Here is a 16,568-nt window from a genome sequence, read left to right as displayed (position 1 = left end):
CCCTTGTCCATCCCCTGGGGGCTGTCACCTCCCGTGCTGATCCCTGGGGCTGTCACCTTCCCTGTCCATCCCCTGGGGCTGTCACCTCCCGTGCTGATCCTGGGGCTGTCACCTCCCGTGCTGTTCCCCTGGGGGCTGTCACCTCCCGTGCCATCCCCTGGGGGCTGCCTCTGCCCTGTCCTGCTGAGCAGGAGCGCTCCCAGCGCTTTCCTGTCACTTGCACAGAGCCAAAGTGAGGAGTTTAAACCCACGCAGCCCTCCCAGGGCGCTGCTGGCAGCGGTGCTGTCTGTGGCACCAAAACTGGAGCTCTGCAGCACTGTAAATTCCCTGTTTTCCAGGTGGCCGAGCACCAGAACGTGCCTTTGGCCCCAAGGCACTGAGTGCCCTGCCAGGAAGGTCCCGACGCAGGGGCCAGCTCACCTTTGTCCCCAGCTGGTGCAGATGTCACCATGGCTCCCGCGTCGCTCCCGCCAGGCTCTGATGGCAGCCAGCCCAAGGACTTCACCTGTGCCCTGCCATTCCAGCTGTCCATGGCCATCCTGGGTAAAGCTGCTCTGATTTTCCAGGGCTTTCCCCTAAGGGGAAGGAAAAGTTTCCAGAGGGGATCAGCCAACCTGTCCCTTGAACTTCCCAGGGCTTTTGGATCAGAAATCCCTGGATGCCTGCTCTGCTGTGAATGATCACTGGGCGTTCCTGGTCAGGCGGGTCCGGGAGGACAAGGCGTGTCAGAACACGGTCCAGAAGAACCTCCTGCAGATGCAGGTGGGACACCTGGGCTCCTGCCATCATTGTGCACTTTAAAACCAGGGGGTTTGGTGCTGCCCAAGCTGTTAAATGGGAACTCCTGTACCAGAGGCTGCAACCCAACTCTGCCATGGCCCTTCCACCTCCAGAGCAAAGCCAGGTGACATTTCACACTGTCACAAGAATAGCTTTTAGTCTCCTTTAGAGAGCCTGAGACTCTAAAAATGCATCCAAGCATTCTTCAGGACAGCAGATTTGGTCACAATGAAAATTTCCAGAGGTGGGGAAGGTTGGGCAGAGCTACAACAGCTCCCAGGGCAGCTCAGGAATGAGCTCCACGTGCTCCACACAGGGCAAGGGAAATGCAAGGGGTCTGTGAGGAGCTGGGGGCCATGGCTGGAACACAGCAGTGCAGAACTCCGGGACAGGCCTGGCCTGGCCAGCAGGACCTGCCACAGAGTGAGGTGTGAAGGAGCCTCCCCCAAGAGACAGTCTGGACTCAGCTCTGTGCTGACCTTCACAAAAGGCTTCAGGGAAGGTTTCACAGGCTAAAAACGAATCTTGAGTGTTGACTGAGGTGTTTTGAGAGCCTCCCATCTCAGTGGGTTTGGATTCCGAATCAACCGAGTGCCTGCCAAAGATGAGATGAGCTCAAAATTTTGCTGCTTATTAAAAGCTTAAGACTAGAGTGTGGAAAAAAATAATAAAAAGCAATTATTTCTCACCAGAAGTTAAACTTGAGGTGGATAGAGTGCTCAATGTAAGCCAGGTCTCAATGAGAAGGCAGAGTGTGCAGCTCAGCCTTACAGGGAGCCCCAGCATCCGAGGGGAGCAGCAGCACACCCTGCCAGCGTGGGCACTGCAGTGACTCCCGCCTCTCTTGGTTTATTCCAGGAGTTGTGTCCTAGAAAAACCATGCCAAACTATGCTAAAAGAGTCGAGGTGCAAATTCCCCAGCTAAACGATGAGGGTGAGGTCACTGAAGTGAAGGACAAGGAGCAGAAGAAGAGGCGTAAATCCAAGGTTTGTTGGATGCTGCATGTCAGTGTTTGGGGAGGAGAGAGACAGCTCGTGGGAGACAGCTCAGGGAATTTGGAATTGCTTTGTTCTTTCCCACTCCTGCCTTTGGATTGCCCCATCCTGAACAGTTCATAGGGACCAGGGCTTGCTCAGCACCTTCCCACAAGGGAGGAGTTAGGGAGACATTCCCAAACTTCTGCCCCATCCCCGTGTGTCCCCAGCCATGGCACAATCCTGGGGCTCTCTTCCCTCAGAATAAAGGGTGCAGCTCTTGGGGCTTCCATTTATGCCACAGAACACAGCCTGGGAACAACCCTGGACTAAGCAGGGTCTTGCTGCACTCTGGTTTTCCTTACTCTGGGCTCATCCTTAGAGCTGCTAGGTTCGATACTATGGAATAATGCTGCATTCTTGCCTCTCTGAGTTACTTTTCCTTATTTCTCTTGCCATCAGACAGAGGATTTGGGTCTGCAGGAAGCCTATCGGGAACTGAAAACTGACAAGATCGAGCTGGAAGAGAGGAATGTCTTCTGTGGCCCCTACAAGACCCGTGTCCTCATGGAGCAGTGAGTAGAGTACCCAGCTGCGGGGCCAAGAGCAGCTCTAGGAAAGCTGTTCCATTCCCTGTGATCCTCCTCCTGGATGGTTGAAGGGTCCCTCAGCATCAGTATTAAGAAATCTCCATTTTTAAAATAAAGATACCAAGATAAGCTGTTTGTAAAGCAATAAGGGTTGGTGATCCATGGTGTATCCCAAGGGATATGGGGCTGGGAGGAGCCCTCCCCGCTCTGCCCACCCTGATACAAAGGGGGATGTTCAGATTTAGGGGCTGTGGTGGTGCCCTGCAAAGGATTCACCAGCAGAGCTCTGCCCACATGCCCAGCTGAAGGCAGGGCAGTACTGAGCCAGGCCTGCAGCTGGCTAAACTCACCCAGGCACTGTCCCTGGCAGGTGTGACAGGACAAGGACAGCCCACTACAGCGGTGGGCACTGGGTGGCTGCTGGCAGCAGGAGGCTGAGGCTGCTCCGAGTGCCGGCAGGGAAGGAGGAGCTGCTGCTGCCCGGCCACGCCGGGCTCATCAGAGCCCTGTGCCTGCGCGAGGACAGAGGGATCCTGCTGAGCAGCGCCAGCCTGGAGCTCAGCATCAGGTGAGCTGGGACAGAGGGATCCTGGTCAGCAGTGCCAGCCTGGAGCTCAGCATCAGGTGAGTGGGGACAGAGGGATCCTGCTCAGCAGCGCCAGCCTGGAGCTCAGCATCAGGTGAGCAGGGACAGAGGGATCCTGCTCAGCAGCGCCAGCCTGGAGCTCAGCATCAGGTGAGCAGGGACAGAGGGATCCTGCTGAGCAGCGCCAGCCTGGAGCTCAGCATCAGGTGAGCTGGGACTGTGCCAGGACACCCAGCCTGCCACAGTGATGGGAGAGGGAAGGACAGGGGCAAACGTTAATGCTGAGCCTGACCTGACCGCTGCAACTGCTCTGACACCTCAGTGGAACAGCTCCTGATTTTAACCTGGTGTGGGGAGCAGAGTTGGGCACGTTAAATAGGAAATAATAATGGAACCACATGGAAGGAACCTAAAGTTCTCCTCTCTCCAGGTGCTGGAATATTCACAGTGGGGCCTGTGTGAGAACCTTCACGGGTCACTATGCGACCATCAGCTGCCTGCATTCCCACCAGGAGCACCTGGTGTCAGGAGCTGGGGATGGCATGGTGAAAGGTGAGAGAGGGGAGCACTGGAAGCTGGGGATGGCATGGGGAAAGGTGAGGGACAGGAGCTGGGGATGGCATGGGGAAAGGAGAACTGGGAGCTGGGGATGGCAATGGTGAAAGGTGAGGGACAGGAGCACTGGGAGCTGGGGATGGCACAGTGAAAGGTGGGACAAGAGCACTGGGAGCTGGGGATGGCATGGTGAAAGGTGAGAGCACTGGGAGCTGGGGATGGCACAGTGAAAGGTGAGAGCACTGGGAGCTGGGGATGGCACAGTGAAAGGTGAGGGACAGGAGCACTGGGAGCTGGGGATGGCACAGTGAAAGGTGGGACAGGAGCACTGGGAGCTGGGGATGGCACAGTGAAAGGTGGGACAGGAGCACTGGGAGCTGGGGATGGCATGGGGAAAGGTGGGACAGGAGCACTGGGAGCCCCCAGCCAGAGGGAATCACTGCAGAACCATGGGCAGGGGACTGGGGACAGTGGCACACTGGGGACACTGCACACACAGTCTCTGATTGTGTCAGGGACTAAATTCTCATTGTTTCTGCTTTTATTCAGAATTAATGGCTTTGTGGCTGTAATGCCATCCCAACTCTTGGGCAAGTGGCATCACCTTTCAGCTTTGCCAGATGTTTCCTTATAGAATAAAGGTGGAAAAGATGTGCTTTTTCTGGACTTCACATTTAAATTGTTTGCCATGCAATTATGGTTTTTAAGCCAACACTCAGCTCCTCACAGAGCTGCAGGCACAAGGTGTGACTGTAATCCAATAGTATTTTTAATGCATGTTGTACTCCCAAAACTCATCACTGGCACAGATACATTTTTAATTCTCCTTGCTGCCCCAGCAGTGTGGAGCCTGGAGAGTGGGAAATGCCTCAGGACCCTGATGCACAGCAGCCCTGTGGGGGCAGTGAGGATGGACAGGACCCACGTGGTCAGTGGGGGCCACCGAGGGCTGGTGAAGGTCTGGAGTGCTGAGACAGGGGCTCTGATCAAGGTGAGTTTCCTCTGGGGTGGATAATTCTGTGCTAAATGGTCACAACTCTCTGCTAGTTCATCACAGGTTTTTGCATTTGCCAAAGACTTTCTAAAAAAGAAAATAATCCCATGTAATAAAGATGGGAAAGGGATGTAATTCCACGGCAGGAGATCAGCAGCAGCACCAAGCCCAGAACATTTCAGTGACTATAAAACAATCACAGTTATCCATGGTGGGCACTGGTACAATACCACCATAAAACCATGTCAGGCTGGTGTCCTGAAAGCCATGGGACACCTCAGACAGATTTACATCCCCATTACTGATTGTGTTGCACCTTCTGTTTTTACTTTGCAGACATTAGAGAGGCACCAAGGCCCAGTTCTCTGCTTGTCCTTTGACCAGTGGCACCTCATCACAGGGGGCAGTGATGGATATGCCCTGGGATGGAGCATGTTGGGAAAATTCAGGAGATGCCTGATGGCTTTCTTCCATCCCAAGTAGGAATCAGATGTGTTTCAAGTTGTATTCAACAGTGGACTGAAACTATAAAGAAAAAGCGCCCCTTACAGGACCAGAAAATGCCTTAATTACCATTCTGAGGATTTGAAATCTCCCCACTTGCACCAATCTTTATCTCAAAGGCTCTGTCAGGCACCCTGTGGTCACAAGCAGCATTTTCAGTTAAGACCTGGAACAAGCTGAAATGCAAACCCACAACCCTTTATCACAACCAGGCATGACTAAAGGCAGACAGAGCACAGTCCAGTATTGCCAGGATCCCTCGCTGTGTGCCACAGGGTGTCACATCACCTGGGCAGGAATAGAGGTGGCCCAGTTTCATGCTGACCAACTGCGTGTTACGCCATCCTCTCAGACTTGAATTGTATCTAGAACTGTGAAAACTGGAGAATTGTATGGTTTCATTGATTTTCCTGGACATAAAACTGAAATTTCAAATGCAGCAGATGGCCACGGCCATATGGTTGCTATGGGGAGCATGGAATCACAGAATCCCAGGATGGTTTGGGTTGGAAGGGACCTTAAAGATCACCTCATTCCAACCCCCTGCCATGGCAGGGACACCTTCCAGTGGGGGATGCACTGGGCTGATGGTTTGGACATGGAGTGAGCCGGGAGGTCTCTGTCAGACCTTTGCAATGCCCTGATCAGCTCCTCAGTGCAGGCTGATGCTGCAGCCAGAGCTCTGCTTCCCCTGCAGGCTGAAGGAGCTCGCTGACCATTTCTCCCTGTGCAAGCACCATGGAAGTGCCAACTGGCCTGGTGTGTTTTCAGGGAAGTGCTGTCCCTGGAGTTCCTGTACCTCCGAGTGCTCAGTGGCTGCGCTGATGGATGCATTCGGATATTCAACTTCCTGACTGGCACCTGCCTCCGCGTGCTGGAGCCCGGCGGCAGCGGGGACCCCGTGTCTGCTCTCTGTGTCGCAGGAAACAGGTGGGTGACAGCCGCTGCCAGCAGGCTCTGGCCCAGATTTTATGGATTACACTGAAATTTAAGGAACTGTGTGTTTTTCCTTCTCACAAATAACTTTTAAAGGGCTCCACTATTTATTAACTGCTTCAATAACCTGCTTTTGTTCACAGTGGCTGAAAAGATTTCCTTAGTCTCTTCAGCAATGTACAATTTCCTGTTTCTCTACAGCTGAAGATACAGACCAACTGTAAAGCTGAATTCAGAAATTCTTAGGAGGTTGTAGAATCAAGCCAATACCTGACAGTCCCTGCCTGTTCTCTGACCTACAGCCTTTTTGTAAAGGCCAATAATGAGAAATCCTTCCAGGTTCATTCACTTTTGCATCTCTAACTAAAGGTGGCTCCCAGTTACTGCGGAAGCAATGGGTAAAACATTGCTGTGGTTTGAGTGCTGGGTTGGCCACGCTCTAAAACACAGCAATAAATGGACAGCTATGAAGAAATTAACGCCATCCCAACCAGACCAGCACAGCCCTTCAATCCTCACTTGGATGTCCCTGACAATATGGTATTCGTAGTTAGGTACTTCCATCCTTCAGCACTACTCTGATCTGGCTCTGTCCACTGCTGGAAATTTTCATCCCAATTATTTTAAAATTAATTTTGCCATGGAGCTGAATGAAAAGAGCACCAGAGACTCACACAAGTTAAACTGTGCAGTGTCTGATTGATGGGGTCAATTGCTGCTGCTCCTTCCAGGACAGATGCTGATCTCGGATCTGCTGGAGGCCCTGGGGTTTGTGTTGTACAGGAGCCCCTCAGGCAGGACCTGCTGTGTCTGTGATTGCTGTGCTTTCATGGCTCTCCCCTCCCTCCTGCAGGGTGGTGACCAACTCCCCCAGCAGGCTGCTGCTGCTCCAGTTCGAGGAGGTGGTGTGGGACTATTCCCTGCCCGCTGACAGAGAGGTGCCGAAGCAGGACAGGAGGTCCCAGAAGGGGAAGCGCCAGGGAACCAGTGCAGAGTCGCAGCGAGCTCCAGACAAGTCCCCAAAATCTCGCCAGAGACCAAAGAGCCATGGAAGACCCAAAAGTATCACACTGAACTTCTTCTTCTCTGGCTTTTCTAAACTGAGTTACAAACCAAGAAGCCACTGCCTCCAGCCCAGCCAATATTCAGACCCTCTGCTGTTGTCAAGAGCAGATGTGCTGTTCCATTTCAATGGTTCTGTCATTTTCTAGGCTTCCGTGGAACCTTTCTGCCTTTTTACAAGGGTTTGGTGTAACTTCAACACATTTTTCAAGACAGGCACTGTCATTTTCCAACTGAGTAAGACAGAAATCAGTAGTAGTATTCATATTCGCACAGCTGGTGGGCTTGGAAACACGCTGCTGATTCAGGGCTTGAATTATTCATTGCAAACACCCGGGAAAGTGAGAGAACACCTACATTCAGGGTCTGCCATCACTGGGAAAGGCAACTGCCCAGAAACAGGCACCTTTTCAATTGTAACACAGTGATGTTATTTTGTTTTTAGTCAGAGCTATTCAATGCAGTGTGATGACAAATCCTCCAGCCACAAACTGAGTATTGCAGATGAAGCGATGGGCTGGGAAAAGGTTCCTGCTGTCCAGGCCAGCAGATGCCAACTGATGCTCTGCTTGGTAAAAGACAGAACCCAGGGAATGGTGGAGCTGGGCCAGGAAGGGTCTGAGGGCTGAGATCAGGAAAGGTTCTTCCCCAGAGGGTGCTGGCACTGCCCAGGCTCCCCAGGGAATGGGCACAGCCCCGAGGCTGCCAGAGCTGCAGGGGCCTTTGCACAGCGCTGCCGGGGATGCCCAGGGTGGGATTGCTGGGCAGGGCCAGGGGCTGCACTGGATGATCCCAGTGGGTCCCTCCCAACTCAGTTACTCTGTGATTCTCTGACTCTGTGCTCTGCAGTGTGTGGGAACGCCTCTCAACCCCAAATGTGTTGCTTTGTTTCTGGCTACAGGTGGTGAAGCTGAACATGGCTCTGCTTCTCCTGCAGCTGAGGAGGCAGAGGCCACTGTAGAGTGCGAGCTGCCCCAGAGAGACCCAAGGAGTCCCATGTCCCCCGACAAGTTCCTGCTGACCATCGGCACGCTGCAGAGCTCCCGCAGGGCCGGCGCTGGCAGCCGCAGCCCCAGCCTGCTCTCTGCCAGGGCCAGGGCGGCCCAGCAGCAGCAGCAGCGCCCCGGGCAGCTGCCGGTGCCCAGGACGGCCCTGCAGCACCAGGAGGAGCGGGCAGCCCAGCTCCGGCGTGCCAGGCTGCACAGCCATTCGCTGGCTGTGACAAAAACCTCAACTCCCTTTGAAACCAAACTGCTGCGGCTCAGGCTGGAGAACTCTCTGCACAGCCCTGCTGTGAAATCCTCCATCCCTGCTCCCCGTGTTGTACGTTCAAAGCTCTGGGGCTCGCTGGGAAAAAGGAGAACTCCCAGTGGCCGTGGGAAAGACACTCCTGGTCCCAAAGACAGGCATCAGCTCATCAATCTCTGCGCAGCTTCTTCAGAGCTGATCCAACCAACGCCTGGCACGGCTGCAGAGATGAGGAATGGAGGTCCCAGGAGAATAAAGCCCTCCTGTGCCTACGCTTCCCGCAGGGACAGTGGGCTCAGGCTCCTGACAGCAGAGCAGGAGCTGCACGAGGCAGCTGTGGCAGCTCAGCAGCAGGCACAGCAGGCAAAGCCCACGGAACACAAAGACAGAGCCAGAAGGAAAGCCTGGCTGAGGAAAATTAAAGGCCTACCTGTGGATTCTTTTACTGGGGAGAGGAAAACACCTGCTCCAGAACTTGGGCATAACACATTTATCTGAGGTGATCCCCAGGTCCAGTCAACAGCCACAACCTGGGGTTCTGGGGTCCAGCTGAGTCTGCCATGTGGCTTTAACTATAAAATACAGATATATTCATTTATATACATTTAAGTATGTTTAGTTTATTTAAGTATACTCTCTGTGGTTTTAAAAACCAGTATAAAACATTTCCCCACTGTAAATTTTTCTAAGAAATACTGTTGGTATATTCAGCCATTTGTCAGGGCAGTGAATGGACTGAGCCCTCTCCTGGATTTAACTCCCTAAACCTGCTGTCGTTACCAACATGGCACTGTCTGACACCAACACAGCTCAGGATGGGCTCAATCCTGTGAGAACAATAATAAAAACTTCTTATCAAAACTTTTGTGGATTGATTACGGTGTAGCAGCTGAAGATATGTGGACTGAAATCCAATGGATCAGTGGCACAAAGTCTGCTAGCAGGCCGGTAACTGGGGTTGATGCTGGGTCTGATTTTGTTTAACATCATCATTAATTAACGCCCCAGGCCATGGGCAGGGTGCCCTGAGGTGTCTGTCACTGACCCCAGAGAGGTGCTGCCATCCCGAGGGACCTGGCCAGGCTGGACAGAGCTGAGGGAACCCTGGGGAGGTTCAGCAGGGAAGCTCCAGTGCTGCCCTGGGGAAGAACAGCCCCAGCCCCAGGAGCTGTGGAAAGCAGCTTAGACTTTATGTCTATGAAATGCAAAATGGGGTAAGGGGGTCAATCTCCCCATTTCTGCGGATAAATGCCTACATGTACTTGATTGCAGAAGGTTTCCTGTCCATGGCAGGGGGATGGAACTGGATAGTCTTTAGGGCTTCTTTCAACCCCAACTACTCTGTCATTTTGCGGTTTCCAATAATGCTGAGAACTTAATCGGATGACAAAGCCTTTCTAGTATTTGAAAAACGCTATTTATCTAGCTTTGAGTGTCTGGGTGTACCAAAAATCTGTTGTATCAGAGATTTGAGAGAGGCCAGTTCTGCCCATGGTCATGCCAAGGGGCTTTCAGCAGCTGTTCTGGTTTGAAATTAAACTCTCTGAAACTGTCCCCACAGTGGGGCTGTGATTAGCGTTGGTTTGTTTAATTCAATGCCACCTCGGACTCGCAAACGCTGGGATGAAGCCAGCGAAAGTGACCGCGGGGAGGCTGCAGCTGGCGCGGCACAGGGACCGAGCCGCGGGGCGGCCGTGCCGGGCAGGATGGAGAGATGGATGATGGCAGTTCCTCCCAGGGAACGGGGATAAACCCACCCTGCCGCGGCCATGGAACCGTGCCACAGGGCGGCCATGCCGGGCAGGACGGAGCGATGGATGACGGCATCTCCGCCACACGATGGCAGTTCCTCCCAGGGAAGGAGGATAAATCCACCCTGCCGCGGCCATGGAACCGTGCCACGGGGCAGCCGTGCCGGCAGGACGGAGCGATGGATGACGGCAGCTCCTCCCAGGGAACGAGGATAAACCTACCCGGCTGCGGCCAAGGAACCGCGCCACAGCCCGCGGGAAACGCGTCCCTCAATAAAGGCCGCTGAAAAAACACCATGGAAGGGCTGGTTCCTTTTTGGCCATGACGACGTGAGGAGGATCACAGGGCTGTGTTCAACTGGGAGTCCGTACATCAGCACTTCCCTGCAGCTGTAGGCGCTCAGGCGCTAGCACCCCGGATTCCCCCGGGACCTTCCGGCGGTGCCGGTTCCCCGGCATCTCCCCACTCCCTTCAGGCCGTGCCGGTTCTCCGGGATCCCCTCAGGATCCCCCGGATCCCCTCAGCCGGTGCCGGTCCCTCAGGGTCCCCCCGGCCCCCTCAGCCGGTGCCGGTCCCTCAGGGTCCCCCCGGCCCCCTCAGGTGGTGCCGGTGCCGGATCCCGGGATGCCCCCGCTCCCCTCAGGGTCCCCCCGGGCCCCCCCGCTCCCCTCAGGGCCGTTGGCGGGAGCGGGACCCGCCCCAGCCACGTCTCGGGCCCGGCTCCCGCTAGCGCGCACGCGCAGGGGGCGGAGCGGCCGAGCGGGGTCACGGGACGCGCCGCGATTGGTCCGCGGCCGTGACGTGACGGCGGGGCGGAAGTGGCGGCTCCGACCATGGTACGGGAGCGGGACAGGGACAGGGACAGGGGGCTCGGCCGTGGGACACGGGACCGGGAGCGGCATTCGGGCTGGGACCGGGGGCTCGGCCGGGGGACACGGGACCGGGAGCGGCATTCGGGCTGGGACCGGGGGCTCGGCCGGGGGACACGGGACCGGGAGCGGGACAGGGACAGGGACCGGGGGCTCGGCCATGGGACACGGGACCGGGAGCGGCATTCGGGCTGGGACCGGGGGCTCGGCCGGGGGACACGGGACCGGGAGCGGCATTCGGGCTGGGACCGGGGGCTTGGCCGTGGGACACGGGACCGGGACCGGGACCGGAGCAGGGGCCGGAGCATGGATCATAGGATCATAGGATCGCGGAGCGGGACTCCCTTTCCCACAGGCCCCGGGCGAGCTGCGGGGCTCGTAGGCGCTTTCTGCCCTGACCGTACCAAGGGCCCCGCGGGCTCCACGGCCGTACCCGGCGGTGTGTGACACGGCGGTGTGTGACAGGGACGGTGTGTGACAGGGACGGTGTGTGACAGGGACGGTGTGTGACACGGACGGTGTGTGACATGGACGGTGTGTGACACGGCCGTGCCCGGCACTGTGTGACATGGACGGTGTGTGACATGGACGGTGTGTGACACGGACGGTGTGTGACACGGATGGTGCCTCGCGGTGTGTGACATGGACGGTGTGTGACACGGCCGTGCCCGGCACTGTGTGACACGGACGGTGTGTGACACGGCTGTGTGACACGGCTGTGTGACACGGACGGTGTGTGACACGGCGGTGTATGACACGGACGGTGTGTGACACGGACGGTGTGTGACACGGACGGTGTGTGACACGGACGGTGTGTGACACGGCTGTGTGACACGGCGGTGTGTGACACGGCAGTGTGTGACACGGACGGTGTGTGACACGGATGGTGTGTGACACGGCACTGTGTGACACGGACGGTGTGTGACACGGACAGTGTGTGACACGGCCGTGCCCAACCCTGTGTGACATGGACTGAGCTGCTGGCACATGTGCTGGTGTTCACAGGGGTCCCCGGACGAGGGAAGAGATGAGAATCTTGACTCCGTGTTTCAGAAGGCTGATTTATTATTTTATGAGAAGAAAATTATATATTAAAACTATACTAAAAGAACAGAATAAAGGATTTTATCAGAAGGCTAGCAAGGAAAAGAAAGGAAAGGAATGATAATAAAATCTTGTGACTGCTCACAGCCTCGACACAGGTGGCTGTCATTGGTCATCAAGTAAAACCAATTCACATGCTGGGTAAACAATTCTCCAAATCACATTCCAAAGCAGCAAAACATGGGGAAGCTGAAGCTTCTCAGCTGGTGTTACTGGGCCAGGAGAGCACATGTCAGAGCCAGGTGTGCCAGGGCCAGGTGTGCCAGGGCCAGGTGCTCCTTGCACACCTGGGAACAGCAGGGTGTGTGATCAGCTTGGGGGCTCAGCCCAGCTGCAGCTTACCAACTTGAGCCCTGATGATCATTTCTGAGATCACACTGTAGGCTTGTTTGTGGTTAATCTTCACCTTCTTCCCAAATGAATTCTGATCCTGTGGTGCTTCTGTGGTTTTCTGGGTGATGAACACTGTCCCAGGCTGATGTTGAAAACTGTTTCATTTTTCTCCTGTAACCCTTTGCCTCTGCTCCCCACCTCAGGACGGCAGTGATGACATTGAAGATGTGTCTCTCTTTGATGCAGATGATGATGCATCCAGGAGATCCAAAAAGTCAAAAATAAGGTTGGTGGTGACAGAGGGAGTTTCTGGAATGTCTCTGCCTTGTGTCAGCTCCCAGGCAGTTATTTCATGTATTTTCAGAACACTGGGTTTGTGTTACAATGCTGACCCTTACCCAGGCAATGTCACTTGTGTGCAGGAGCTGTGACTGTCCTGTCCTTCATTCCAGGCACCCAGTGGCATCATTTTTCCACCTGTTCTTCCGAGTCAGTGCCATCGTTGTTTACCTGCTCTGTGAGCTCCTAACCAGCAGCTTCATTGCCTGCATGGTGACCATCATCCTCCTCCTGTCCTGTGACTTCTGGGCTGTAAAGGTGAGTTCCCCTTGTGCTTTTTGTTGTCTTTGTCTTGCTGTGTAAAAATAACTGACAGCGATGCTCGTGTCTCAGAAAAGTCATTTATTTGTGCCTCTCCCACAAAATGATACCTCAAAATACTCTCAAGTGCTGGGGGGATTGCAGAGCTTTATGAAATAAACTCTGACATCTCTGTGCACTTGGCTCCTTTGGAAGGTCCAGTGGAGAGCATTTGTGAGGCTCCCTTCTGAGGCAGCACAGGCTTTGTTACCAGCTCAGAAGCACCACAGACCTGCTGGATCTCTGAGGAAGGGCTTGCTGTGGCTCTCATTCTCCCCGTGTGAGGCAGACAGGCACTGTGGAAAGCAGCAGCCCGGCCCTGAGCTGTGGCAGAAGGGTTCTCTGGCAGAGCACCCAGAGCTCACAGGTTCTGCTCTCTTCCAGAACGTCACAGGGCGGCTCATGGTTGGCCTTCGCTGGTGGAACCAGGTGGATGATGATGGCAGAAGTCACTGGGTGTTTGAGGCCAGGAAGGTTGGTGATTTGGCTCTGACCTTGTACTCCTGTCTGCTTTATGAGCCCCTGGTATTGGGTGGTGCAGCTGGAGAGGGGAGATTGCACAGGGAACTTCTTCTGGCAGCCACTGATCTGTGCAGGCTGCTTTGGGGGGAATGAGCTTTTTCATTGTTGAGTTATTAAAAAGCTCTCATGATGTACTGATGTGGTTTAATATAAGTACTGTAAGTCTGTAGTTTTGGAGGTAGGAAATGACTCCTTTGGCTGTTTCTAAGCTTTGTAACTGAACCTTGCAGGAAATGTCATTTTTCCCAAATTACCCTTCTAGCCCCGAGCATTCCAAGAGTTTTGATGCTGCTGCCTCCAGTGATTCTGAGAGAAAACTGAAAAGATTCCCTTAAGTAGAAACACTTCCTATTGCAGAGATGTCTGTGTGATGTGGAAATCAGTCCTGGAAGCACCCAGTGCTGCTGTGGGGAGGGAAATCCCAGGGGGTGTGGGGATTCTGCCCTGGTTTTAAGGACATGGGATCTGTGGGATGGAGCAGCCTGGTCACTGCCAGTTCCTTTCTGTTTCAGGTGCCAGCACAAGGGGGTAAGACCTCATCTGAAGCAGAGTCCCGAATTTTCTGGCTAGGCCTGATCACCTGCCCCATGATCTGGGTGATCTTTGCCTTCAGTGCTCTGTTCTCCTTCAAAGTGAAGTGGTTGGTGAGTGCCCCTGAGCTGCACGCTGGCTCTGCCCTGTCTGAGCCAGGGGCTGCCAGCTGCTGATGCTTTTCCTGTCACAGGCAGTGGTGGTGATGGGGGTGGTGCTGCAGGGAGCCAACCTCTATGGCTACATCAGGTGTAAAGTTGGCAGCAGGAAGAACCTGACCAGCATGGCCACCAGCTACCTGGGCAAGCAGTTCCTGCGGCAGGTGAGGCCCCCAGGGCTCTGGGATCCCTGGGGAAAGCACGAGGGGCTCCTTGGTGTTCTGAGCTGTGCACTGGGACCCTGAGCCCCGTTAATTAAGGCTCAGAGCACTGCTAATTGCTGTCACCCAGTGCTGGGGTACTGGCTGGTGCCGTGGGTCCATGCCATGGGAGTTACTGGAATGTGTCTGCTGTGCTGGGAGTAACACCAGGCTGAAAGGGCTGCCCCTGCCCTCTGTGCTCTCTCCCACCCCCACCAGGCTCTTCAGCAGCTCCTGTTCTCCCCCAGCTCTGGGTTTGCTCCTTGCAGGAAAGGGAACAAATGTTCCAGCAGGAGCAGCCACCCCAGTTCACCCCACTGCTGCCTTTTGTGGCTGTGTTGATGACCCTGGCAGAGGTGTTTTGGCTGCCACAGGTTCACAGATATTTGCTGTAATTGCTGCCATCAGTGTGGTCAGAAGCTCAAACACTGATGACCTCTCTTGGCACTCTGTGCTGGGCCCATCCCCTTCTTGGTTTCTCCTGAATTCCTGTGCCCTGGCAGGGGTTACCCCGGTGCCCAGGCCAGTCTCAGGCTCTGGCAGAAATGAATGTTTGGCCCCAGAATCCCAGCAGTGGCTCACAGAGTTCTCCTGCCCTCTTTGATCTTGCCTCCTGCAGACCATGGCTACAGAGGACCAGGCAGCATCCTGAGTGTGGTGGGAGCCTCCAGCCAGGCTGCATTCCCAGCAGTGACCAGCAGAGAACTTGCTCTGACCAATTTGGGAGCTGCACACGAGGTGTGAATCAAAAGAAGTAAATAAATTGTGCAAGACTTGAGGTTAACACTCCTGGCAACTTATATTCCCTTTTCCACTAGCAGTTTGTGTTTAGGTCTTCTCTTTAGTTTGATTAACAAGAATTAATTTGCTTAAACTTTAAATCAAAAGATAACCTGAGTGGGTTTCATAGAGGTTTAGAGCTACTGGATGAGTTAAAAAATTTGCTGGAGATTCTTCAGAAAAGCCATGTACAAGCCAAGCCTTGGGAGCTCTCCTGCTCCTTCAGCACTTGGTGCCTGGGTGCTTTCAGCTGTGGGCTCTCAGCTTTGGCTCTTGGAGGTTGTTGCTACAGTTTAAGTCGTGAATTTTTGGCCCTGCATCCCTCACTGTGTGACTGGAATGGCTCTGAGTGGCTGCAGTGAGGGGCATCTGAAGGAGATGGAGCTGCTGGAAGATCCCTGAGGTCCCATGGCAGCTGCAGAAGGTGACCTGTGAGCTGGCCCTGGTTTCTGAAGCCTTCACAGACCTGGAGAACATTCCAAATCCCTGGATCTGGGGGATCCCTGCAGGGCTGGGCCTGTCTGGAGAGAGTGGAAGAGCAGGAGCAGTTTCCAGAGAAGGCTGCAGGGCTGTGAGAGCAGCCTTGTGTGCCTGGCCTGTCACCCTGAGGCCATGGCCTGTCCTGGAGGGGACCCTGGGGCCATGGGGCTGCTCCTCGGGCCAGCAGGGTGTGGGGATGGGGGTTCTTGGCACAGGGTGGCACTGGCAAGGTGTGCTGCCCCTGAGCTGGGGGCAGTGCTCACAGGGGCGGCACTGCTGTGGCACTGAGCTCATCCCTGCACTGGGACCAGCTCAGCTCCCTCTCTGGGCTCTGCCCTGGAGCCTGTGCTTCCACAGCAGCAGGTGCTGAACGTTCTGGGTCAGGATTGTGAGTGAAGAATTTACATGATGGTTTCTCTCTGACTCCTGTGTGCTGTGCATTGTGGGGTGGCATTGCCCTGGTTCCTGTCCCTGTGCTCTGCAGTACTGGCAGCTGTACATTTGTTTAATTCTGATTGATATCTTCCTTTTGTAAATATGTATTTATAAAATCTTGAAAATAAAATGCTGCTTTGTTTAACCAGCCCAGACCTCCCTCCTGTGGTTCATGGCTCAGCTTCATTTCTGCCCCGTGTCCTTGTCAGGCACCTCTAGCAGGAGTTTATTGTCCATTTTAGCTGTTCCTGCCGCTCTGGCACAGTTCTGTCAGCCAGGGCTCTGCAGTTTTCCCTGGGCAAACTCTGCCCAGCTGCTGGAGCTGGCAGCACACAGAGCTGCAGTCGTTGTGTCCCCAGGGCTCCTCTCCTTTGGAGGGCACTCAGAGGTGCCCCTTGCTCAGTCCCACACACACAGAGGAGCTCCAGTGCCCGTTTCCATCCAAGGGATCAGGCATTTCTGGGGAATCACTGTGAGGAGGCCAAATTCAGTCCAACCCCCAAGTGGAGACCCTTCAGCAGGTCCTGCAGGGAG

At 54.7% G+C, this 16,568-nt stretch overlaps 2 protein-coding genes across 2 annotated transcripts; both read left to right on the top strand.

The window, feature by feature from the left end:
• The first annotated feature begins 134 nt into the window (after nucleotides 1-134).
• Nucleotides 135-9,092, top strand: LOC134428713 (F-box/WD repeat-containing protein 10-like). Its single transcript, XM_063175613.1, has 11 exons — nucleotides 135-544; nucleotides 636-763; nucleotides 1,640-1,768; nucleotides 2,219-2,331; nucleotides 2,717-2,914; nucleotides 3,363-3,484; nucleotides 4,330-4,478; nucleotides 4,818-4,960; nucleotides 5,757-5,915; nucleotides 6,775-6,983; nucleotides 7,885-9,092. Exons 1-11 carry the CDS (start codon nucleotides 451-453, stop codon nucleotides 8,727-8,729), a joined length of 2,289 nt encoding a protein of 762 aa, XP_063031683.1. The 5' UTR covers nucleotides 135-450; the 3' UTR covers nucleotides 8,730-9,092.
• A 1,666-nt stretch (nucleotides 9,093-10,758) lies between these two features.
• Nucleotides 10,759-16,182, top strand: TVP23C (trans-golgi network vesicle protein 23 homolog C). Its single transcript, XM_063175704.1, has 7 exons — nucleotides 10,759-10,819; nucleotides 12,493-12,575; nucleotides 12,742-12,886; nucleotides 13,313-13,402; nucleotides 13,963-14,094; nucleotides 14,175-14,303; nucleotides 14,959-16,182. Exons 1-7 carry the CDS (start codon nucleotides 10,817-10,819, stop codon nucleotides 14,989-14,991), a joined length of 615 nt encoding a protein of 204 aa, XP_063031774.1. The 5' UTR covers nucleotides 10,759-10,816; the 3' UTR covers nucleotides 14,992-16,182.
• Nucleotides 16,183-16,568: the final 386 nt, after the last annotated feature.

This window comes from Melospiza melodia, chromosome 24 (assembly GCF_035770615.1).
Source record: "Melospiza melodia melodia isolate bMelMel2 chromosome 24, bMelMel2.pri, whole genome shotgun sequence".
Classification (NCBI taxonomy): domain Eukaryota; kingdom Metazoa; phylum Chordata; class Aves; order Passeriformes; family Passerellidae; genus Melospiza; species Melospiza melodia.
The sequence above is the reverse complement of the archived record's forward strand: the minus strand, read 5'-3'. Positions and strand labels throughout refer to the sequence as shown.

Coding starts and splice junctions, on each gene's coding strand:
- TVP23C (XM_063175704.1), top strand. Junction 12,887..13,312: donor GTGACTTCTGGGCTGTAAAG/GTGAGTTCCCCT, acceptor GCTCTCTTCCAG/AACGTCACAGGGCGGCTCAT. Junction 14,095..14,174: donor CCTTCAAAGTGAAGTGGTTG/GTGAGTGCCCCT, acceptor TTCCTGTCACAG/GCAGTGGTGGTGATGGGGGT.
- LOC134428713 (XM_063175613.1), top strand. CDS start 451: ATGGCTCCCGCGTCGCTCCCGCCAGGCTCTGATGGCAGCCAGCCCAAG. Junction 545..635: donor GCTGTCCATGGCCATCCTGG/GTAAAGCTGCTC, acceptor TGAACTTCCCAG/GGCTTTTGGATCAGAAATCC. Junction 4,479..4,817: donor AGACAGGGGCTCTGATCAAG/GTGAGTTTCCTC, acceptor TTTACTTTGCAG/ACATTAGAGAGGCACCAAGG.